The sequence below is a fragment of the Lates calcarifer genome, linkage group LG7_1 (assembly GCF_001640805.2).
Source record: "Lates calcarifer isolate ASB-BC8 linkage group LG7_1, TLL_Latcal_v3, whole genome shotgun sequence".
Classification (NCBI taxonomy): Eukaryota; Metazoa; Chordata; class Actinopteri; family Centropomidae; genus Lates; species Lates calcarifer.
Window position 1 is genome coordinate 3,793,820 of NC_066839.1, and position 23,809 is coordinate 3,817,628.

At 43.0% G+C, this 23,809-nt stretch overlaps 1 protein-coding gene across 1 annotated transcript in view; it reads right to left on the minus strand.

The window, feature by feature from the left end:
* Positions 1–8,580: 8,580 nt before the first annotated feature.
* Positions 8,581–23,809, minus strand: part of ncoa1 (nuclear receptor coactivator 1) — a 46,791-nt gene continuing 31,562 nt past the window's right edge. The window contains 23 exon segments of the mRNA XM_018679518.2: positions 8,581–8,809; positions 8,811–8,894; positions 9,141–9,330; positions 9,452–9,620; positions 9,991–10,423; positions 10,815–10,916; positions 11,496–11,810; positions 12,215–12,383; positions 12,507–12,621; positions 12,785–12,842; positions 12,844–12,968; positions 13,257–13,497; positions 13,499–13,612; positions 14,614–14,841; positions 14,939–15,911; positions 16,559–16,706; positions 17,890–18,030; positions 18,948–19,040; positions 20,362–20,541; positions 22,034–22,118; positions 22,120–22,212; positions 22,310–22,416; positions 22,838–23,004. Coding sequence (XP_018535034.1) covers positions 8,714–8,809; positions 8,811–8,894; positions 9,141–9,330; positions 9,452–9,620; positions 9,991–10,423; positions 10,815–10,916; positions 11,496–11,810; positions 12,215–12,383; positions 12,507–12,621; positions 12,785–12,842; positions 12,844–12,968; positions 13,257–13,497; positions 13,499–13,612; positions 14,614–14,841; positions 14,939–15,911; positions 16,559–16,706; positions 17,890–18,030; positions 18,948–19,040; positions 20,362–20,541; positions 22,034–22,118; positions 22,120–22,212; positions 22,310–22,416; positions 22,838–23,004 — 4,426 coding nt within the window. The 3' untranslated portion in view covers positions 8,581–8,713.

The following is a 23,809-nucleotide window of genomic DNA, read 5'->3' on the forward strand; positions in this document are numbered from 1 at the left end:
TACGGTACCCCGGAGAGGCCACGTTTTACGGCATTGAAATTCAGTTTCTTGCGCACGAGATACAATTCGTTCGATTTTACGACCACTTTCTCCCTCCTCCAAGCACCGTACAAGTCAGCGAAAATGTGTCAGAATTGAATTAATAAAATGTGAGGATAGAGTTCAGTAGTTATCGGTTTATTTGAACACGTCATCATAAAAATCAGGTGAGTCTGTCAGGTTTTATATGACTAATGAAGGGTGTGTACAGCCTTAAATTCAAGGTTTCATGCATGGGCATTTTGATTATCAGATTTTTTTTATTAGGAAAAATGAAACACCACATTTCTTTGCATTAATATGTGAAGCAGGGACTCACTTCTTGGACTTAACTGATTGTAGAAAAGTCAAAGATAAACAATCTCATCATCTGCAAATGTGTTGATACAAACCAAAATTCCTTTTTTTTTTCAATTTCAGGGTAACAAAAGAACATTCAGGGACGACATGCTGCATTTCAAATGGTGCTTTTATTGCAATGTGTTGCATTCCCACATTCATAGATGTTATAGATTTGTTAGTCAAAGCATCATTTCCTCAAGGTTGGCATCCTCACCTTGGAAAAAAAGCAGAGGGATCAAATGCACGAGGTGTTTGTGTTTTGAGTGTAGTAGAGAAGTGTGTGTGTGTAAACTTGAGCAGCCACGAACATATGAATGAACAAACCTCCAAATTTAGACTTCCAGTAGATGCAAATAAAGAGAGTTTTTAATCGTCAAACAAAAAAAAAAAAAAAAGAGTTTTGTTTGTCTATCAGCCTACAGGGCTCTCACTCCCTGCAGGGACTGGACCCGGCCTGAGACTGATTGTCTACAACATTCCAAAGAAAAGGTAGATTTCTTTATATTCACGTTACACACCTGAACAGGGGGGTTGGGGGGTATTAAAAGAGACAGAGAGAGAAAAAGAGAAAATATAACATGCATAAAATTCTCCCAGATGAACATTGTCACTCATATTGTCTTGTAATAGCTGCTCCGATGCCTCGTTAAAAACAAACTTTACATGAGTGTAATATACAAAACTGGACAAAAATGAGTAAAATGTATAATATATATTTTTATATATATATTTATTTATATTAATTTGTACAAGGGAGAAAGTGGAACCTTGGTCTTTTTTTCTCAAATTCCCCAGAGAAAGCATTACCTCCCCCGGAAACAACACAAAGTGGTGAGTTAATAATAAGCCTTCTTTGTTAAAAATCTCTGAACCATATCCAACCTCAGTCCCAATAAGGCAGCACTTACAATACGTGACAACTGATGCTGTGGTAACTTTCACAGAGAGCAGAAATTTTGAACACTTGCAATAGGAATGAGTGGGAGTTCTGATTTTAAGGACTATGGAGAGTCTTAGAGGTGCACAAATACCATTTTGGACCAATGACAAGTGAGAATACTCAACATTTTTGTCTAAACTTTAGAGAAAAACAATCAAACTGTATCTTCCTTTACTATGTGGAAGATATTTTATGAATCAACTTCTTTTTGGCTATGAATTTCCCTGACATCAAACATTAGCCCGATCCTGAACCAGGCATTAGCCCGATCCTGAACCAGGCAATGGCCCAACCTTGAACCAGGCTTTAGCCTGATCCTGCACCAGACATTGGCCCGATCCTGGTATCAGCACACCGCTCAATATTCTACATTAGGCTGCACAAAAGTGTGACAGGACAAGCAAAACAGAGGAGACAAGCAACACAGTTAGTGTGTTGTCATTTATGTCAGTGCACAATTGTTGCTAGATAGCAGAGGTTAAGTCTCACACAACCAGACTTTTGACTTTTACTAACACAAAGCGAGTGTCCACCTTGGTTTAAGGAAAAACACGTTTGAAGCTGCGGGAGACGAAAGTGAACAAACGCCGAGCGGCTTCGGCTTCAGTGGCGGCGGCAGCTACAGAGCAAAGTGTTGACGGTTGCTGAAACTGTGTTGAGAGCAGGAATGTTCTGAGATTCAAGCTAGAGGAGGTTTTTAACAGTACGCCTGGCGTCAGCTGACAGCGCAGAGAGGAGGGCAGGGATGTCACCTGAAGAAGATTGGCATAGTTTTTATACTGAGGATCGGTTGGTGTAGACAGAGAAAGACACAGAGAAAAGAGACAAGAGAGAGAACTACATTACAAAGAAGGTAAAGTGTACAATTTTTAGTCGTCTTTTGGATAATGGGTATCCACTACAGTCAAGTTCTTCATAAAGAACCTGAGCAATTCGTTAATTTCAAATTAAACTACTAAAACTAGCATTTTTCTTGGTACATTCAGGGGACATTACTTATTCTATCTCTTTAAATACTGATCTGATTGAGACAGTTTCTGATGGCCTTTTCACTCCAAGTAAATCCGATATAAAGTGCAAAATTAGATTGTATTTGCAAATTCCTGGAATAATTTGATTAATCTTCTACGTGTGTAAAAAAGTCATTTAAAATACAGTAAACTTTTTATTTTTTATAAAGGTGAAAAAAGGTTTAAAAAAAACCCTGGTTAACAAGGTTATTACTGTTAAACAGCAAAGGAGCAATCTTTACTGCAGAAAATATATACACGAGGCACCTCAAGTTTGGTATAAAGTATTTAGATAATGGAAAAAAAGAAGTGTTTTTTTTCTTTCCAAGAATGAGATTAAAAGCTGAGAAAGGTCATCAGATATCAACTAAGACTAAATTCACTGACAAGGGAAACTCCAGCTAATGGGGCTTTTTATTTCGTGGTTTGTGTGAAGTAACTATTACTTTGTTTATGATATCAATGATTTAGAGTTGCTCCAGTGTTAATTCTACGTGAGGAAATGCTTGTTTCAGTAAGGTGCATAGCTAAACGGTTGCAATGTTTTTTTTCCTTTCTTCCTGTAAACGAATGAGAAGCACTTCAGGCTCGAAAAAAGACCTCATTGGCAAAGTGGAGAGACGTCTCTAAACCGACCTAACTTTGGGACATCACGCAGATTTGTTGCTGATAGGCCACTTTAAAGGACAGATAGTGTCTAGAAAATCAACAAGCGTAAGGACGAACATGCAACGATGTTGCTGTGTGAGAAGGAGAGAAATCCAAATTGCCCAAAAAAAGGGGGGTGGGGCGCTACATTTATGTCTTGTCCAGTGATGATGAGGTTTGCATATGATATCCATCAAACATCTTGAAGCTTTGGTCATTTACTATTGACAAATGCAAAAAAGGCTACATCAGTCAGACAGTTAGAAGAAGAAAAAAAAAAAAGCCCACTCATATACACAACAACCAGGCAATGCTTCTCCATAAAACCAAGGCTCCACTCTCCCAGATCTGCTTAAACTTTTGACAACAGAGAAAATTAAATAATATGGCCTTTTTTTTTTTTAAATTAACCCGTACAAAAAGCCAGTCCACACTGCTTCTCTCTCAGTAAAATCACATTCAGCAGTCGCTAAACCATTCTCTGGCATAGTTATCTGAAACACCCACAGGTACTGTGCAGGGTCTAAAGAGTAAAAGAAGAAAAGAATCAAACCAGGACATCTTCGACTTTTCCATCTTAGAGAACACCAGATATACAGTATTAATCACTTACACACATACGCACTCACTGATAGTCATATACATACATACATCATCAGAAAAAATAAAAAAGTAGAAAATCAAAACATAAAATAAAAACATGACGGAGGCGAGTAGTTATTTACCACAAACTCGGAGCACTACTTTTTTTGTTGATTCTGAACAAATACATATTCACATTTCTCTGTTATATACATTATGTTAACATCTTGAAACCAATGTTATAAAAGAACCTAACCTTGTACCTGTTAATTGTAGTGAGAAAGGGAGGGACTGTCGGTTCCATTGAATGGCTGTTGCATAAAAAAGATTAACATATGCATTGGTTTGTATTTGGCATGTTGTTTTTTGTTGTTGCAGGATAAGCTGACAGTTTGCTGTTGAGTTTCTGCATTTGACAGGGTTGTAGAGGAAACCATTTCCATAGGAATGCCTATTCCAACGCAGAAAAGTGAAAGGAAGGGAAAGGGATTGGGGGGGGGGGGCGGTAATCAATACTGTATGTGTGAAATCATCAGAGCAGATTAACAAGAGGAGGCCGACGCTGAGAGAAACCTTCCAAAAAATCAAATTAAAAAATACATTCTTCCCACTTTGTGCAGCTTCTGAGACCAAACAGTGGCACAGGACCGTCTGACGCCTGCGTTCACACTGTGAGAAACGTGATCAAATTTACAGGAAATCCATAAAGTTTCTATAAAAACAGAGCAACAGGGGAAACATGAATGAAGACAGAAGTGCTTGTGTTTCTTTATCAAGTGCGAAATAGACAAGAGTTTAAGTGCAGGCACAGAAAAGGCCACACAGTTCTCTTCAGACTTTATTTTACTCAATTTGTCCCAGTTCTTTGCCTTAACCCTGTCCTTGCTTTTAGGGGTCACCTTCCTTCTCCTCCAGGGGCTACAAGGGTTAAAATAACTCCACTGTGCAACAGGTTAACACTCATGATTTGTATGAAACATTAGAGACTGAAAGTGGAATAGAAACAATGCCTAAGAACTGAAATTACACCAGGTTTACTGCTGTCTCACTGTCTACTGTTTGTATTTCTACTGAGCTATCCAGAAGTGTGGTAGTTAAAGGTCTCAGATTGGAGGTAGAGAGAAACTGAGAAACCACTAAATCTTACATGAAATTTGAGGGTTGAGGTGGAAGTCAAAGGAAAGAAAAAGAAAACGGGAGGTAGATGCAACTTTTCTGATAATCGATTATTTGTTTGTCATTTATCGAGCAAAAAGGACCAAAATCTGCTTGTTACAGCTTCTCCAGTTCCAAGATTTGCTGCTTTTCCCTGTTTGATATCACAGTTAACTGAATATCTTTTGGGTTTTGGATATATGGGAAACATTTTCTGCTATTTTGAGACATTTTACTGCCTAACCAACGTATCTATTAAACAGAAAAAGAATCTATTTCACTTTTAATGTCTTTTTTGAACCCAAGAAGTGCTCGATATATTAAATTAAAATGATGTAACATTACCAAAAGTGCAGCATTAATCAAACAAGCTGCTCACAGTGTGAAAACATGGTCAAAAGGAAAGCTCATGAGGTAATAAAAAGGTGTTTGTTAAAAGCCTGCTGATGTTTTTATAATAAATATACACACAGAAAAAATAGAAGAAATAAATCCCCATCTCAGAAAAATCTCTGTAAATCCTTAAAGTATCTGCTGAATCCAAAAATAACTTTTCTTTCTCAGGATTTAGGACGTCAGTTATTGAGGGAGAGTAAAGATGCTGACTGTTCCTGGGCCACAGTTTGGGTACAAAGTGAACGTCTGAATCCACACAAAGAGGTTCTCACATCATACAACATTGGAGGAGTTGGTGGGTGGAATGTTGACCTTGCATACTATCCCTCGATATCTGGGTAATGTTGCATATGGTGAAGTATCTCTGTAGAAAAAAAAAAGAAAACAGTACACAGGAAAGCCCTATTCCACTGAAGTAGCATCAGACTGCATGTTGTTATGACCTAAATGTGAGTGAGGAATTAGGTAGTTGTGAAAGGGAAGAGGAGGAGGAGGAGGGGGGAGTAATGAAACGTCCTAATATCTGAATGTGAGGTCAAAACCCTCTCCACAGATTCCACTCCAAATTTTTCATGACAGAAGAAACGGCGAACCCAGCGAACAAAAAGATTCACACAGGATTAGTTCGATCAGGGAATGTCTGATTTTTGTGCTGGAGTACAGACGTGGCAGATTTAACTGGAGGAGAAAAAACATCGCTGAGGACCTCGATGGTCGTTACAAATCACTCGATGATGTTCCCTGATAAAATCTGTCCTGTGTGAAAAGGAAAAAAAAGGCTTAATAAAAACCAGATGTAGTCCAGAATCCTACACTTGAAACCTTTGGGTATAGTGTCAGACTGAGCTTTGAGAAATTTAGATATTAAAACGTGCCTGATAGACAGATTATAATTAATATATTTAAAGAGGCAACGTATCGGCAGGGTTTTCCTTTCTTTTTAAATTCCTGGTAAGGTGTGTACGTACTGTTAAGCAGCACATCTTCTTCTGTGTGTGGAAAAAGTGGGATTTTTTGTTGTTTTTGTTTTTTTTTCTTCTTAGTTAACAGAGGTCTGTTATCACTGAGAGAGACAGTGTCTGACTGAGCAACAGTAGTCGACAGAAAACTGTATGTGTGTGTGTAGCCAGTGGAGTGTGGGGGAGGGGAGGGGGGAACCAGAGGTGGAGGGAGAAAGATGGGAGGGTTGAATCAAAATAAAGAAAATCCTCGACGGGAACAACACTGAACAACAGGTTTTGCAGGAGGTGAGGAGAAAATAAAATAAAAACAAGATGGATTTTTTGCAACTCAACCCCTTCCTGTTTTGATTCAATTTCATGACAGCTTTAAATTAATTATCCATCACATCTTTGTTAGGAACTTCTATTTACTAAAGCCTCTACTTAAATGTCATTACATAGGAACAATATCCAGAAGCCGCCGTCGTTTGCTGCGACCACGGGGCCCGGTTCAGTACCGTTAGCGTCGCCCCAGAGGTCACGTAATCCCAGCAAAGAACGCGGTTTAAGGTTATTATTTCGCTTTTTTGTTTTTTTAATACAATGGTTACAAACACATGTACTGTCTGAAAAGTTCTCTTGAAAGTATTGTACATACATAAGAATTAAAAAAAAGAGAGAGAGAGAGGAGAGGAGAAAGCAAGAAAAGATGGCGAACTAGCTCCCTGGTTACCACAAGAGAAAGCAAAGCAGTCAGACCCATTACACCCCCACCTCCCTCCCACCTCCCTCCCTCCCCCAAGAAAGTGTGGCTACTTGAACGGGACGCAGAAGGGAGCGAGATCTAGCTATATACTTAAAACTCAATCGTTTAAAATGTTTTTTCACATTTGCGACGATGGAACAACTTCCTCCTCCACTGCGACATTTTAGCAGGTATTACAATAATATCATGATGCCAAAAAAATAATCTCAAAAAACATGAGCTGACGTTATTAGAATTTTTTTCTTTTTCTTTTTTAAAAAAAGGAAACTAAAAAAAAAAAACCTGGATCGAATCACATTATACATAGTTTTGCTGTTCTGAGTAATCAATTAATTAATTACACTTCTTTTTTTCTTTTTTTAAAGGAAAGCAGTTACAAGAGAAGAGTGAGCTCACCCCCCCCTCCCCCAAGTCTTTGTCCTTCTGTTACTGTACAATACTACCCGCCTGCATGGTGCACATGGCAAACAACACTGATAGGCCGAGAGACAGCATGAAAGATACACAGAGAGAGAGGAAGAGAGAGAGAGAGAGAGAGAAAAGAGAGAAAGAACCCAACAGGGCTCTGTATTCACAGCTGCTGAGGTGAGGGGTAAAATGTGACGGACAGACAGTTAAATAATCATAACAGTCTTTTTTATACTTTGAAAATAATAAAAATAAAACCTCCTCCCAGGGGGAGAAAGACACGTAAGTTCCAAACTGAGCAGCATCCCGTCTGTCTCCCATCCATCCATCAGTCCATCCATCCATCCATTCTGGCTGTTGTCAAAGCTTGTTCTGATGATCATGAAGATGATGATGATGATGATGATGACGGTGAGAGCAGAAGATTAAAAAAACAAAAAAAACAAATTCAACCAAAAAAATTTAAAAAATAAAAATGAAAACAGAAGACGTAATAGAATAATATGTAGAAGAAGAAGCAGAGCTTGGGAAAAACTCAAACTTCCACCAGGCACTGTAGCTGATAGAGAGAGACAGTCACAGAACCAGCTGATACTGAGCTTCTATCCCACAATGCCACAGAGGTCTGAAACCTTAACATTCCCACATCGCTGAGAGACAGGTAGAGGAAAACAAACAAACAAAAACAAACAAAAATAAAAAGCCAGAGGTGCTGCTTGTGTGAGATAACTCCCCACACTTAAAACGCTGAGCGCAGCTGTAACTGCTGCGACTCATGCTCCCAAGATGCACTGCTGCTGCTGCTGCTGCTGCTGCTGCTGCTGCTGCTGCTCTTGTTGTTGCTGCTGCTGCTGCTGGCGGCGGCGGCGGCGGCCCCAACGAGAGACCGTCCGATTCGGAAAATAACACGCACACAGAAAACAAAAAAAGAAAAAAAAAACAAAAACAAAAAGGAGAAAGAAAAAGGAGGCCGGCCCTGATTAGACAGTGACGACAACTTGGCAAATCTACAATGATGTCGCAGTTGTTTTTTTTTTTTTTTCTTGGGTCAGGAAGCAGGAAGTAGGTCACCAAGGAATGAGCAGCAAGACAACACTGCCTTTAATAGGCTGAGGCAGACAGACAGGTTGTCAGACAGATTAGACAGGCAGGTTTAAATACACTGCTGCTCCTTCTGACTTGAGTCTTTTCTTAAAGTACTGGGCGGTAAAACAACCAGCCCCGAATCCCCTACCCCACCCCCACCCCAGCACAGAAGTGGTTAGGCTGCGTAACTCCGCCCCGACAGCCAGACCTCTCTCTGAGCCTACTCTGTGGCCGTCCAAACATCCATCCTTCCATCCATCCATCCAAAAGGTGAGACAGAGACAGCAATGGGTCTGGTGCACTGACCTCCGAGGAGGAGGAGGCGTTATAGAAGTGAGAAGTAGAAGGGAGTAGGAGAGCCGAAAAAAACCATAAAACCACGGGGTGGGGCGGGGAGGTGTCACTCGGTGAGCAGCTGCTGGAGGAGGCTCTTCTGCTGGGCCTGGTTGTTCTGGGAGCCCTGCGGTCCGGGGCCCTTCTGGGCGGCCGTGGCGCCGAATGGAGCCCTGATTCAGGTAGGAGTCGCTGCCAACCAAGTTCACTGTGCACTGGACGTCCGCAAACACCTGAACCTGCTGCACCTGCAGAGACACAGACGACAATGACACCGCGGCCAGACAGCAGTGGAGGTTTTGTCTTTGTTAGAGCCTGAGAGAGACTGAATTTTCAGGCAGAAAATTATTTATTATTTTCTTCAAACATTGTGTTTCAATGCACAGGTACTGATGAAAATCTTCCAGTTTGGGGTACATCTCAGCTGACTCATACTAAATGTGATTAATAATAAAACTTAAGGGAAACGTATCGTTAGCCAACAAGTCACTAACCTGCTGGTCGCTGCACACTGAACCGACGTTGCTGAGGTTACTGTTGCTCATGCCAACCGGCTGCCCCATGGGAGGTAACGAGCCGACGCCGCCCGAGCCTCCAGCCATGGAGACGGTGATGCTCATGTTGTTGTAAACCCCCTGCTGGCCGAACGCCTGCCCTGCACTCTGTCCTGACTGACTGAACAGGCTGCAGCAGAGAGAGAAGAGGAATCTATGTAAATACACAAACATAACACGACTCACACAGAGTGAATTTTTAGCCCGAGTCGTGTTTGCACAAGCCTTAACAGCTGTGTACGCTTCCTGACCTGTTGCTGCTCATGCCCGTCTGTTGCCAGCTCTTCATGTCTGGTGACTGGTAGCCAGGAGGCGGGGCTTGCTGAAGCAGAGGACTCTGGGAAGTTGAGTTCTGAGGTGACAACAACGGGCTGGTCGGGCTCATCTCAGGAGGGAAGGATGGGTCTTGCTGGACCATAGCTTTGGAAAGGACGGTAAAGACATAACGTCAGGATTTTGTTGTGAAAGTTTAGACCAAACAAACTGAGAATTTGTTTTTATTTTTGGTGAAAATTTGGATAAAAACTGATATTTTTCTTTGTGTCATTCAGTTGCTGCTGCTTTTATTTGCATCAAGTAATCACTGCTGTCACTGTTAAATCTTATGTCTTTACCCTTGAATTCTCTTTCACAGAATAAGTAATAAATAATCAATCAATCTACTGGGTCTTTCCAATTAAAACCTTTGGCTTTTACTAAGTGGCAAAAACATCATTTATTTTATATGAAAATGAAGATATTGCTCCAGTCTTTGATCAAATATCTGCAGAGCACGTGTCCTTGAACTCACCAGTCCCTCCAAACTGCTGAAACAGGCCCTGCTGCAATGAGGAGTTCACGGTGCTGCTGAACTGGCCCTGCGCGCCGCCCATCAGCGTCTGGTTATTCAGAGGAACTCTGCCGGACAGTTTGTTGTCCAGAGGACCCCCGGACATGGGGCTGAAGTGACTCTGTGAGGTAGGGGGGTTTCCCGTCATCGGGGTGTACCCTGGCGGGAAGTTGAACTGCTGCTGCTGCTGCTGCTGCTGCTGCTGTTGAGGCGTTGTGGGGGGACCCTTCGGGACCCTGGCAGTTCCGATGGGCCCCACGGCTCCGGTCGGAGCGCCTGCTATGTTCTGTCTCATCAGCATGACCTTCTGCTGGAAAAGCTGGCGCTGGCGGTGCTGGATGCTGTAGAGTTCCCTCTGACGCTGGGCCAGCATCTGGGCATTCAGTGGAGGCTGCTGAGACAGCACGAGGAGAAGGTAATTATCTGATTTAATACAACTGTTAGCAGTTACTCATTTACATTTCCTTAAAGAGCAACATCTGAGGTGGGTATATGTCCAATATCCACTCTCCTTTCAGCTTCAGTTTTTGGCTCTTTATGCTGCTAAATGCTCACCAGTTAAATGTTCACCTGCTGGGAGCTAACGTCAAGTTTTTTTTTTTTTGCTTAAAACAGCTGACTACTGCTGCTGCAAAGGAAAGTAAAAACAAAAACACTGAGCTGAGAGATGAGCAGAGATTTAAACCAAACATACTGATTAACACAGCTTTAAATAACATGTAAGACTGTGTAGTAAAGCAGCAGTGGGTGTTGAGGGTGGCTGCTTTTATCTGACTGTGACTCACTTGTGAGGGCATCTGAGGTTGTTGAATCCCCTGACGAATACCCATGTTCACGTGCTGGGCTCCTGCAGGAAACGGATTTATGCCTGCCAGCCTGTTCTGGAGCTGAGACACAGCCACACGAGAGAGACAGAGAGAAATTAAATAAGAGGAGGTCAGACAGGTGTTGAAGGATGAGAGGGAAGAGAGCAAAGGGAGGACAGGATTTAATAAGGCAGAGGAATAAATTAGAGCGTTGAATAAAATATATATTATCTGAGGGACAAAGAGAGACGAGAAGGACGGCAGCGAGGGAGAGGAGCTGAATAATAGTGATAAGGAAGTTGAGGGTCCTTTTAGGAGCATTTTAATCAATATTGGTAAAATGAAATCAGATTAATTATGATACAGCAGGATTCAGACTAACACAGAGAGCTACAAAAGACGAATAAATTCTCAGAGGTGTAATGAATCGACAGCGTCTTCCAAGGTGTTCCTTTCTCATTTCTATCCTTTCTCTCACCTTTTTTTATGTCACAGTCGTATCAGCAGCTCTGAAACTGTGTGAATAACTTATACCTAATACGGCTTCTGAACAGACTGTATATCCATGACTGTTCCCATGAAACTCAACAGGCCACAGCAGAAATAGTGAACTCTGAAACTGTGGTGGAAGCATCAGAATCGCCGCCTCCGTGTCCTCACCTGCTGCGGGGCCTGCAGTCTCTGCTGCAGCTGCAGGCGCAGTTGGTTGGGTGGCAGCCTGATCTGAGTGCCCATCCCCTGCGGTCGCGTCATGCCCGGCCTCAGGCCTATGGCCGTCCCACCGGGGAAAGCCCCCCGAGGGGCTCCGAACCCCACACCCTGCGGCCCCACCGTGGCTAGCTCTGGAGGAAACTGAGCTTGAGGAGCTGGTGTAAATTGGGAGGAGTAGGTGGGGAGTTTAGGGTCCATGGAAACTGGGGAGGCAGTGGGTTGCTGGGTTGGGAAGTTTTGAGGCAAAGGGTCAAAGCAGCCACCCTGGGAAGAGCAGAAACAAAAAGAAGGCATCATCGTATGACCAGTTACAATAAATTAAATGAAGCATAAGAGGACTGGAGATATTCAGAGGGTAGATTAAGTAAGAACTAGAGCACTTTGTGCAGTGAAACTGGAGTAAAGTTGAGGATTACACACATCCTGTTTTACTTGAAAGCAATCCAGCAGTTTGTTTTTTTTCACCAAATCCCGTTCAGTGGCACAAAAAGGCAGATCAGAGGCCAGAAGAGGCTGCCAACATTTCAGCTGAGCAACTGTTTTGTTTGTTTTGATTAATTATAGCAACATTGCACAATTAATGACGATTCTGTGATGCTAAAATGAAAACACGTGGAGCCTTTCATCGCTGCGCTTGAGCTCTGTCGAGTGCTTCATCGCACGCTCACCTGTACCAGTTTGTCGATGCCCAGGGCCTTGTCCAGCTCAGCCAGTTCTCTCTCATCAGTCCCGCTGAGGAAGGAGACGAGCTGCTCCAGGAGAGCTTTCTCGTCGTTTCGGCCTTCGGGCGTGGTCGGAGGACCGAGCACTTCGTCCAGCGTACAGGGCACACACTGCCTGCTCACACAGAAAAAAGAAAAACATGGCATCTTATAGCAGAGCTGGTTCAATACCAATATTTTCCCATGATTGTAAACTTGGAAATAACAGTTAAAAGAAGCTCCGTTTGTTGATATTTACTCTTGTGGTGATGCCAACGGAGCCTGTAGAGGGGTGCCGAGACCATCGAAAGACAAGGTGTCAGACAGAGCCAGGGGCTGGAACTGGGAGTCTCCCACGTCCATCTTGGTGAGGCCTGAAAAAGAAGCTAACACTGACTTAAAAGTTTCACCTTAACGCAATGATAACAGAATACAGACCGAACACACCCAACTGTAAAGTATGGTCAGACTCAACGATGCTTTACTACTACACAAGATTTAGTGTCAGGTTTCCTGTTATTATGCTGCGTTGCGTACCAGTGCTTGAACTGAACGGGTTGATGACTTCCGCCTCTGGAAAGGGGCTGCTGTCTTTTCGGGGTCTGGAAGGGGTCTCCCTGTCCCTGGGCCTGCGTCTGGCTTGGAGTGGGGGGACTGCAGAAGTCGAACGACGACTGACTCTGGAGGCTGCAACCAGACGGGGGTCCGCCATCGCTGAGCCCTGAGGAAACGAAAAACACGAGCACGTGGAGGATAAAGGGGGAAAAAAACAAACAAACAAGAAACAGTGATGCACACCGTTACTGCAGTGCCTCAAAACAGCCACCAGGGGGCGTAAAGAATAAGAATGTGCAGGTAAATAAATGAATGAATAATAGGGAGAGCGCTCAGGATTGTACTACTACTACTGATAATAATGATACACGCATATATACTTTTATTTTCATGTATTTATCAAAATTAAATTAATATTAAATTTAACAAAAATGATCCTAAGCTGAAGCTGTACCTCTGTTAGGAGTGCCGGGAGGCTCTCTCTTCACATTTACGTTGCGGGGAGTGCTGGCCTCGCCGGGCTGGAGCTGGGTGGGCGACTGCAGTTTGAGCTGGGGGGAAGGGGAGTGGAGCTGGGGCGACGGCGACTGCAACTGGGGGAGAGACTGGGGCTGGGACAGGGGGGACTGGAGCTGAGGCACGGGGGACTGGAGCTGAGCTGGGGGCTGGGCCTGGGGGGCCGGAGACTGGAGCTTGGGGGCCTCCTCCAGGGGTTGTTGAATCCTCGCTGCCCTGTTTGGCCCCACTTGGGCCTCTCAGGCCAGGCAGCAGCTGGGTGAGAGGGTCCATGTCAACAGGGCCACCAGACATCTGAGGGCGGGAAACAGAGAGGAAGGCAGAAACAAATGAGGAGGGATAGAGACGAGGAAGATGGGTAAAAAGAGAGGATTGAGGAATGAATGGTGTAATGGCATGAAAGAGGAAAGAATTAAGGAATAATGGGTGGGAGGAGAGGGGGGGCAGACAATCAGTGAAAGAGAGATGGGGAGAGACAAAAGGTCAAAGGCCAGTGAGCTTCAAAGACTGCAGCTGGTAGCTGAGCCTACAGTGGAGACAAAGTCCAAGAAAATAAACATTCAACTTGATTTACAACGGCTGTCAGGCAACTGCCAATGCAGCAACGACGCTCAATGGAGGAAAACTCCACAGTGTTTAATTGTGAAATATTTTCTCTGATGCTGCGCTTATGTAAATTAGAAAAGGAACAGTGGGATGCACGCATGATTGATAACATGTGTCCTCCTTCAGGGGCGGACACGTTATGATTTCTGGGTCATTACATGTTGTGATTGGGAGAGTTCGGCTGAGCTTAGTGACAATAAAGACACGAGATCAGCTTCACATTAATGTTTGAATCCAATCTGTGTTGTGTTCATCCTAAAACACTAATATATGGACATTTACTTTTGATTTTTACCTAATCAGAAGTTCTGTTTCTTAAATTTTCTTCTTAAACCCTGCCAACTGTAAATATATCACCAGGGGTAGGCGTACATGTACCCCAGCTGGGCATCACTGCTGTAGGAGGTGACACAGGACTGATTCCAGATCCCATGGGAAATAAAAAAAATGTCAGTCTCACGCTGCTTTAGAGGATTTTAAACTTGTCTCTTAACCGTTTTTAAACATGTTGTTTTAAGCAGTGACCAGTTTGCAAACCGAGGTATGCTAAACACAATAATGCAGTCAAGCATCAAGTGAAATTTTCAGGACTAACTGATTGATAGAGGGATCAATCTGTTACTGGTTGCAGCTGAAATCCTGTTATTAAACCCTACTAAGAAGCAGTGGTGAGAGAGGACGTGGTCTACCGTGGAGTCTCTGCTGTCCTTGCGGCTGTCTCGGCGGTTCTCCCCGACTGGACTCGATATGGGGCTGATGCAGGCCGAGCTGCTGGAGACTCCTGCGGGTTTGGCTGCACCTCCCGCTGCGACGGTGGACACCGTGCAGGGCACCCCCTCCCCGCTGGCTCGCTTCTCCACCTTTACTCTAACCGTCTGCAGGCTGAGAGCAGACGGAGGAGGCAGGTCGCCCAAGTCCTTTAAAAACAAATCAACGTTTCAAGTTAGTGATTTACAGGGAAGATATAAACGCTGTCTTAGAAAATCAAAACACAACCGCATGTTTAGCTGTCACCTTCTCGTCTGTGTCCAGGAGAAAGCGGAGTAACTGGTGGTCCTGTGGCTCTCTGGAGCTGGACTTTGGAGGTGCTGTGGTGAGTGCCGGACTGGCGGGCGGCTCCTTCTTGATCTCGACTTCGTTTTTGTTGACTCCGTCCTCGGCGGCGGTGGAGGCGTCGTTGGGACTGCTGTCCTGGAGCAGCCGGTGGAGGATCTTGTGTCGTTCCGTTAGAGTACTGTGGGAGGCGGGGCACTGAGGGGCGGGGGCGGGCTTTGGAGGATGAGGTGATGAGGTGCAGTGGATGCTGTTGCTGTTCGATTCAACCGCTGCCCCGTTGCTATCCAGGAGCTGATTGAGTCTGGGGGTGCCCAGCTGTGAGGAAGAAGGAAGGGGGGCTTTAACAGAGTCCTCTCCCCCTCCTTCTCCTCCCTCTGGGGGTTTTGCCGACGGAGGCCGAGTGGAGGAGCCGGTGGGCGTACTGGGTTGTCTCTGCGGGACAGGAGAGGACAGGGAGAAAGACCCCGCTGACCCACCGCTGCCACTATCACCACCAGACTGCTGCCGGTTGAGGCTGCCTCCACTGCTCAGCGCCCCGGCTGGGGAATGGAGGCCTGGTGTGGAGGGAGAGAAGGGGTTCCCCGGTACCCGAGGGCTTCCCCCTAACCCAGGGCTGGCCCGTGGCATCCTGGGCGACATAAAAGAGGTAGGGGTGGCTGTGAGTGGGCTGCTCAAAGGAGAGGGACTGTTGACCTGCTGGGGACACGTCCGATTGGGCGTCAGGTAGCCTGTGGGTGTGGCTGGGTTATGTCCGTGGGAGGAGGCGTTGCTGTTGTTGGGGTGAAGGCCCGAGGCGGCGAGGCCCGAGCCTTGGGTTGAGTTGCTGCTGGGGGGGAGGGTCGGGGAGCGGGAGGGAGTTTGGGAAAGGCTGCTGAGGGTCGGTGGAAGGCTGGGGTTAGTGTTTTCCTGAGAGCTAGCAGTGTTGTGTTCCCTGGGAGGAAAGAGGAAAATAAAAGACGACTGTAACTTGAAGAAGCCACTTAACACACGCTGTTAAACTCAAAATCTGCAAATCTAATCCTGTGTATGTTTACATGTCAATTAGTATTCTGATTCTGAGCCATATCCTCATTTTACTCAGAGAAACCTAATATTCACATCTAATTATCCAGGTTTCACATCATATGCATCAGTGCAGACATGTCTTTGACTCATCCAAGCCCAGAAAACTCATTAGTGTCAGAATTTGATGTTTATTTCAGAGTAAAAATCAATATTAAACCTGCTATCAGTGTATTTTCTGTTTGCTTTACTAACTGCTACATAACTTGAGCTGACAGTGCACCTACAAACACAGCAGGAGAATGATCAGAACCTGTGTAAGGAGCTCACATGCTACAGCATCCCATCTGGAAAATCTAGGTTTCCAAAAGCTGTGATCATGGCTCAACCTGGGACACGATGCTGACACGCACAAAACATAACCTGGACACTAAAAACACCTGATCATTACAGGTATAGTCATGTCCATGTAGACACGATTATTATCTTCAAGACTTAAGAGAATCTCTTTTCATATCCGTGTACCAGCGGTGTGCACTGAATTCCCTATGTTAGTGTGTGTGTCCGTCACCGTACCTGTCAATAGTGTGAATGCCCATGATGAAGGGCTGTACGTCAGGGTTGGGGGGGCAGCAGAACTTGCAGCGGGTCTGAGCGCTGAGCGGGGTGCCATCACTTAACGTGAAATGGTACAGCGGGCTGATGGCGCTGCCGTGGGTCATCACTGTCACACGCACAGAGGAGGAGGCAAACACAGTGTTTAGACTTTGGTCTCACCTCCTGTTTGTTTTCCTTCCCCAGGTGTACTCTCTCTCTCTGTACTCTGACTCCCCCCTAAGGCCTAAATGATCATGTTGAGACAGTAGCTACACCGTTTGTAAAGAGGATAATTCAACACTGGCCCGTCTCGTCCATTTATCCTGTTACCGAGCAATGTTAGCAACGTCTCACCTTCACCTTGTGCCACAGAGGAAACGTTGGAACAGATTTCTGGATGAGAAAGATCAAACTTGTTTTGCTGTCCTGAGATAATTCTGTGTTGCTGTAATTTACTGCTACCATATCTGACAAGATACAAGAACAAAACTTCTGTTTTTATTGTCTTTTAAGTGCAATTTTGATGCACTTTGAATTGCCTCGTGTTGAATTGTCCTCTTAGGCTTTGCAGCAACTTTCAACTGGAGGATTTTGAATCCAAGAAGCGTCCATCCTTGTCAGGTGTATGTGAAATAGTTCAGCTGGAAGCTTTTAAACTTTTAGGGAGACCTAGATCACTTTCAAAGATGTGGTGGACAGACTGATGAAACTCACTTGGTGTTGGAAGTTGGAAGCTGGACAGAAGTCAAGCAGACAGAGAATTAATCTACAACTATTTTGATAAGTTATTAATCATTTCGGTCATTTTTCAGGCAAAATCCCTGAAAAATTAAATGGCTCCAGCTTCTCAAATTCCAGGATTTGCTGCTTCTCCTCACAGTGAACTAAATATCTTTGGGGTTTTGGACTATGGGCCAAACAAAATAAGCAATTTCAAGACATCAGTATGGGCTGTAGGAAAGTATAACAAGCATTTTTCACTTTCTTCTGATGTTTTAGACTAAATAATTAATCAATTTGTTTAAAAACATAAACAGCAGATTAATCAATAACAAAAATAATTGTCAGTTGTTCACTCTGTCTTTTCTAATCCCTAATCTTCTGCTTTGTTTTACAGCCTTGTCGGTGTGGTCCACTGTATAAATCTGCTCGCACAAAAACACACATTATTGAAATTTAGAGTTTCATTGAATCTGTTATAATGGTATTGAATTAGTGCTGAAACTCTGGTTACCATGGCAAAGCTGGCAGAGAGCGTGTCAATGATTTCTGGGAGTGAAGTGAGTGAACAATCAATTGCGGCGACTCACCCTCATGCAGCAGCTTCTTGGCGTGGGAGGGCTCTTTACCCTGCGGCTGAAAGAAAGCGTAGATGCACTTCCTGACCAGGTCCTCCCAGCCAGGCCGGCCTGTCGCTCGCAAAGCACTAGTTTCTATGGAGATGATCTTCCCTGGAGGTGAGCAGCGCACACACACACACACACACACACACACACACACAGAAACACAAAAGATCAGTCTGCACAGTTACAACATCTGCAGCAGCCTCTACACACTCAGGGTTCACACGCTGACCCTCGTGAAAATATTCAGTAGATTTCTGTAAGCTGAAACATTTCCTGAAATGCTCTTTAATTCAGCTTTTTTGGGATTTACTCCAAATTTTTTTCTGTTTTAGTCAGATTTTCAGTCCAATCTATACCTACAAATTATTGTATATTCTGCCACCATGACCTTTACCTTTGTGGACTGCATCACATGTACCACTGAATTAGATTTTGATTTTGGCCTTTATGTAAGCCTTTATAAATCTATATAACATGCAACAATGAACAACGACAGACGAGTCAAACTGCTTCTGTAAATCAAAAAGGAGTACAAAAGTGAAAGGGTGCAGATAGAGCTGGAATAAACACTGAATGGGCAAAGTTATTCTATTCACATGAATAAGGTGAACCGAAAATGTTATCACAATATTTTCTGGTATGTATTGCGATGTAAATGACGGCATTTTCAAATGCATCGGCAGAATTTCCTTAACTTTACTCTGTGTTGTGGTCTCCTCCTCGTGCATCCTCTGGCTTTCCTCATACCTGGGTTTGTGTTTGAGGTGGTGGAACAAACTGGATGTGTAACCATTCTTTTGTAAGGACCGTTTTTTTCTTTGCATATTAAAATTGTTTGCTCTATACGTCTGAATTTCTGTAACCAAACCAGTTCAGATGAACATTGCAGGTTGACTAATTCTCATTGTCGAAATGTTTTTCCCATTATATCGCAAAGCGATATCACCCTAATCCATATATGTCTATATAAAAGAGACAGACTACTGTGTCATACCTGTGTGTGTGTGTTTTGTGTGTGTTACCTGTGGGGTCCTGCTTTGTGATGAAAGACTCACTGCTGACAGGCTGGGTGCGAGGTATCCGACAGGCGATACAGATCAGGCAGCTCTGCAGGTCTGAAGAAAGAGAGGACACAAGTGGTGACGTTTACGTCTTTGTGTGTGTGGTTGTGTTACTGTCAGCCATAAAAGAAATAAAAGAAATAAAAAACAAATATGTCGTGAAATTACAGTGATGAAATTATATGATCAAGTTTGACCTTTCCATTTATGTTACGCAAAATACTGGATTTATATTTTTTTTACTACACACACAAAGAAAATACAGGACAACCTGTCAAAAAATCAACATAAAAAAGAAAGGAGGAGGTTACAGCAGGTTATAGTCAGGATTACGACTCTACAACCCACAAGGCCGGTTCTTATCAAAATGACCGGACAGTAAATCTGCAATGCAGGAAACTACAGCTCACAGTTTTATCGAGGCCATTGCACCAGTGACTCTGATAAATATGAAATGTCCTGCAAGAATCTGGTCACCATCCAACTGGTTAGAGCGTGGATACTTGTTTTAATGTGGTTTAAAACCTTGACCCATCAGTAATGGAGAGAAGAGAAAAAACATAAGATAAAAAGCTGCAGGACAAAGTTTCTATGATGTTCACCACATTAAAAAAAAAAGGCAAACCAGTTATTTATTTATTTTTTTTAAATTGGATTATTTCCTGACATACATATGTTTTACATATGTTAAATTTTGTGGTGTATATATATATATATATATATATATATGTGTAGTAATTTGACCCAAAAAAAATATGGCTGTATATGAAGGATATGTGTGGACCAAGTTTTGAATAATTGAAACCTAAACTAAAATCAAATGACCTTTAACACTGTGATACATATAGAAACTGCGTATAAAAAAACAGATGTCTACACTGTCTCATCAGTGGATAAGGTCAAGCAGTTGAAAGGATGATTTCACAACGGTTTCAGTTCCTGCTTTTCAGTAGCTTTTCTTTTTTCTGAAGAGAAATTTAACCACAAAAAAATGCTTAATGCTGAAATAATAGTGCTAGGGGACATGAGTCTTGTGAGCAGGATCCTTGCACACTTTTCACAAGTCACTGCTGGTGAGGAACTACTAAATTTCTGATGAAGTTTATGAAACATGATGGAAAATGACTGGAGCAGAGTGATGACTGTGTCAAGTAAGGCCAAATAAACTTTCAAAACAATGGCAAGAAAGAGCTAGGGGGGAAATACAAGATAATTAAAGGAAAAAAGACAAATAGAGACATTCTAATTATATTATAATCAGCCTTGCCTCCATCCTACTTTTGTATTCAAACTGTCTATAAAAACATTACAGTCTATTGACCCTGTGTAGGAAAACCCTGCAGACTGTGTGCACTCATTGTGTTTTGACCTGTACCGTCTCCCTCCTCCTGCATGGCCCGTGGCTGGGAAACGGTGAAACACTGCATGATCTCGTACTGCTGCCGAGCCTCCAGATTTTCTGAATCCACCTCGTCCGGCGGCCTCTTCAGCATGCGACAGTTGAAGGTGTGGCTATTCCTTCGGCCAGGTTCCTGTGGCCACGGTACACCGTTTACTGGATGGACAGAAAAACAAATAACTTGTTAAGAAACTGTCTTATTATTATCATTATCATTCTCATTAAGTTTTCAGCAGCTGGACAATTTAAACTGCTGAGTCTGAATTGTTTATTATAAATTCAGTTTACCTGTGAGACACAAAGGGAGAGGGAGAGAGCAAGAGCATCGGAAAACTACTGCCCTTCACCGTCAGTGACAGTGAAAGTCAGTCAGTTTTTGTAATGCTGCTGGTATAATGATCATCAACAAATCTTTTGCTGGGAAACCTGTTTAAGTGTTGATATGGGCACATGACTAAAGTTTTAAGACAGACCTTTCCAGCTACTAATGATTTCTTCAAATTTCACATTGGACCGGAGTTGATGTGACCCATTAAAAGTCAAGAAAAACAAACATTCAAGTAGGAGAAGGTTGAAGTTGTGTGAAAAAGAACAGGCTGTTTTTTGTCTTGTGGTGTGGTGCTGCAGCTTAACTTAACGATGCCTTCTCTTTAATTTGCATGTCTCTCTCTCTCTCTCTCTCTTTCACTCACGATTTCAACCTGGCTTCTGTCTCCCACTCTCTAACTGAGAAAATAATGCCATTGCTTTTACACCTGCTTTTTCCAGATGCTAAATTACAGTGGCAGCGGCAAGTTATATGAATTTCCGTTCCTTCTTTCTGTATCTTGCATCCCTAAACTGAAATGTCTAGCAATTTCCAGCGCTGCCGCTTCCTCCTCCATTTTACCTGCACAAAACCTTGGAGTTGTTCTTTAGGTAAATAAGAACGAACACAAATCCTTGGTAAGCACCTTAAGAAACTATTAGAGCAAGATGCACTGAAGGACTCTCCTGTACACGTAATCTGTGTGTTGACATGTTCACTGAAAAGGCAAAAATCCATTTGTTTTCAAGTTCCTCCGAGGGAGTATATTTTAGAGAAAGGAAAGCTGTAGTGACTGACTCCCCCCCCCTAAATCCGTTTTCTTATAATCTCTTTTCAAGGTTGTAGCTAAAAATTAAAATAATATTATAACAGTGGAAGAAAGTCATTGTTTCATTGTTTCACTCTTCCCTCAATCCTCAAGCTCACCCACACATACGCCGCCTCTCTGCTCTTACTTCCCCCTCCTAGCACATTTCCAGCTTTGTGTAGACCACTTAAAATTGTGTTAATTTAAAATTTCCACAGTTCATCCTCCCACCTTTTTTCGTAGCTCTTCAGGCTTGCCTCAGCTACAGTATTTTCCATCAATAAACCGAGTTAATTATCTGTATTAAGGACTGTATACTGGCTTTGCTGCCAAAACCCTTCTCCTGAGTTTTATTGCCTCCTTAATAGGCTTCATTGGCATGGAAACTGTCAAATTTGAAGATACTGAAAATGTAATTACCAAATATCTTTTAAAAAATAATAGCTATTGGCACATGCACTTGCATACACATTCTCAGCTCTTTCTCCGTTAAATAAAAAAACCCCACTGTCCTCGCCACTCACTCCACTCACCGAGGCTTTTGGGCAGCAGATTGCGTACAAATTCATTGTGGTCTCCCACGTGGAGGATGCTGTAGACGCTTGAGGTCATCAGCTCCTTCCTGGGTGTATCCAAGGTAACTCGTCACGTTCTCCGAAACAAAGACGATACGGCCCTCCCGGTTGACGACGAAGAAAAACCCATCGAGGGCCTGAAGTGAACAGGAGGTCAAGAAAGATCAGATTGTGTGTACTGAACTGGAATAAAAATTTTTTTAAAAAATCTGCTGCTGTATATGTATTCTTCACCTCTAGCAGCATGGGCCCCAGTGCCTCTTTCTCCACCAGCCCCTGGCTACTGGAGGAGATGTCGCTCTTCTGCACCTCGTCATCTGGAGACAGAAGAGCTGCTTTCTCTGTTGGGAGGAAACAAACACAAGTCAGAAACGTGGTTAAAAAAATTTAGCCATTTATCACACTCAAAACAAGGTTTATGTTTTCTGAATATCAGTCCATCCTTTACCCTAATTTACTGTATATCCACTGAGGATCAATTAAGGCATGTGATATGTTTTTGTTTGGCAGAATTACTACAATTTTGTACATAAACCTGAATATAAGATCTGATCAGTGTAAGAAATAGAATAGAAAATAGAAATTTATCAGAATTTTACTAGTTTCAGGAAATAAAAAAATATATTTTCTGATTACTTCAGTGAATAAAAAGTTCTAAATAAAAGAAATATTTCCATTATTTATTTAAAATCACTTCATAGCACAGCACGTGGTTTAACTTAACGTTAAGCCTGGTGTGTGTTTGTGTGTGTGTTCCCTCACCCTGCTCACGCCGTTTGATCTGCTGGATTTGGTCCACAGTGCTCTTGAGGATGTGGCACTTGTCGGGCTTGACACTGAGACTGGCAATGTCGCCCATGTTGGACGACAGCAGCTCAGCCAGCTCCTCGATGTAGCGGCACTCCAGCTCCCGTCTCCGCTTCTCCAGACTGCAGAAACAAACACATGTACGTAACATAACATGAGTTTCAACCGTGCATGGCACTTATTTCCGAACATACGTTAAGGAAATGATCTGTAACTCAGGATTTTAGGGCTGCAACTTACCAGGTTATGTTTTCACTTGTTATGTTTATTTGTCAGCAGAATTACACAAGAAGTACAAAACTAATTTGCTCCGAATTTGGTGGAGGGATGGGGCATTGGTCAGGGCAGAACCCGTAAAATTTTGGTGATGGATCCAAATAAAGGGGCAGATTTTCTATCACTTTCCTTAACATAGTGAGATAGAGCATTTTTCATCATTTTCATCAGTTTCTCAGGAAATAATGTCTGGATCTTGACGTATTTATGGTGTTGAGGTCCATTAGTTTGCACAATAGACAGACATGAGCAGGACTGTTTGGCCTTGGCAGAGGTTTGAGCTCTACTGAGTGCCATTCCAGTTTGATCAATTAATCAATTCACTGCTTGGTCTATAAAACATGTGAAAACAAAGAAAAACTGCCATCATTTTTCTGCAGAGGCTAAGGTAATGTCTTCAAATTATAATTTTTTGTTCAACCAACAGTCTAAAACCTCAGGCTATCGGTTTACTGTTAACACAAGACAGAGAAACGCTGCAAATCTTCACATTTGAAAAGCTGAAATCATCAAATATTTGGCCTTTGCTTTGAAATTGATGCAAAAAAATACTTTATTATTAAAATAACTGAGGATTAATTATCATGCTCGTGAATTTTTCAGCTGTTTAAACCATAAAACTACAAACTACAACGTGGCACACTGTGGCTT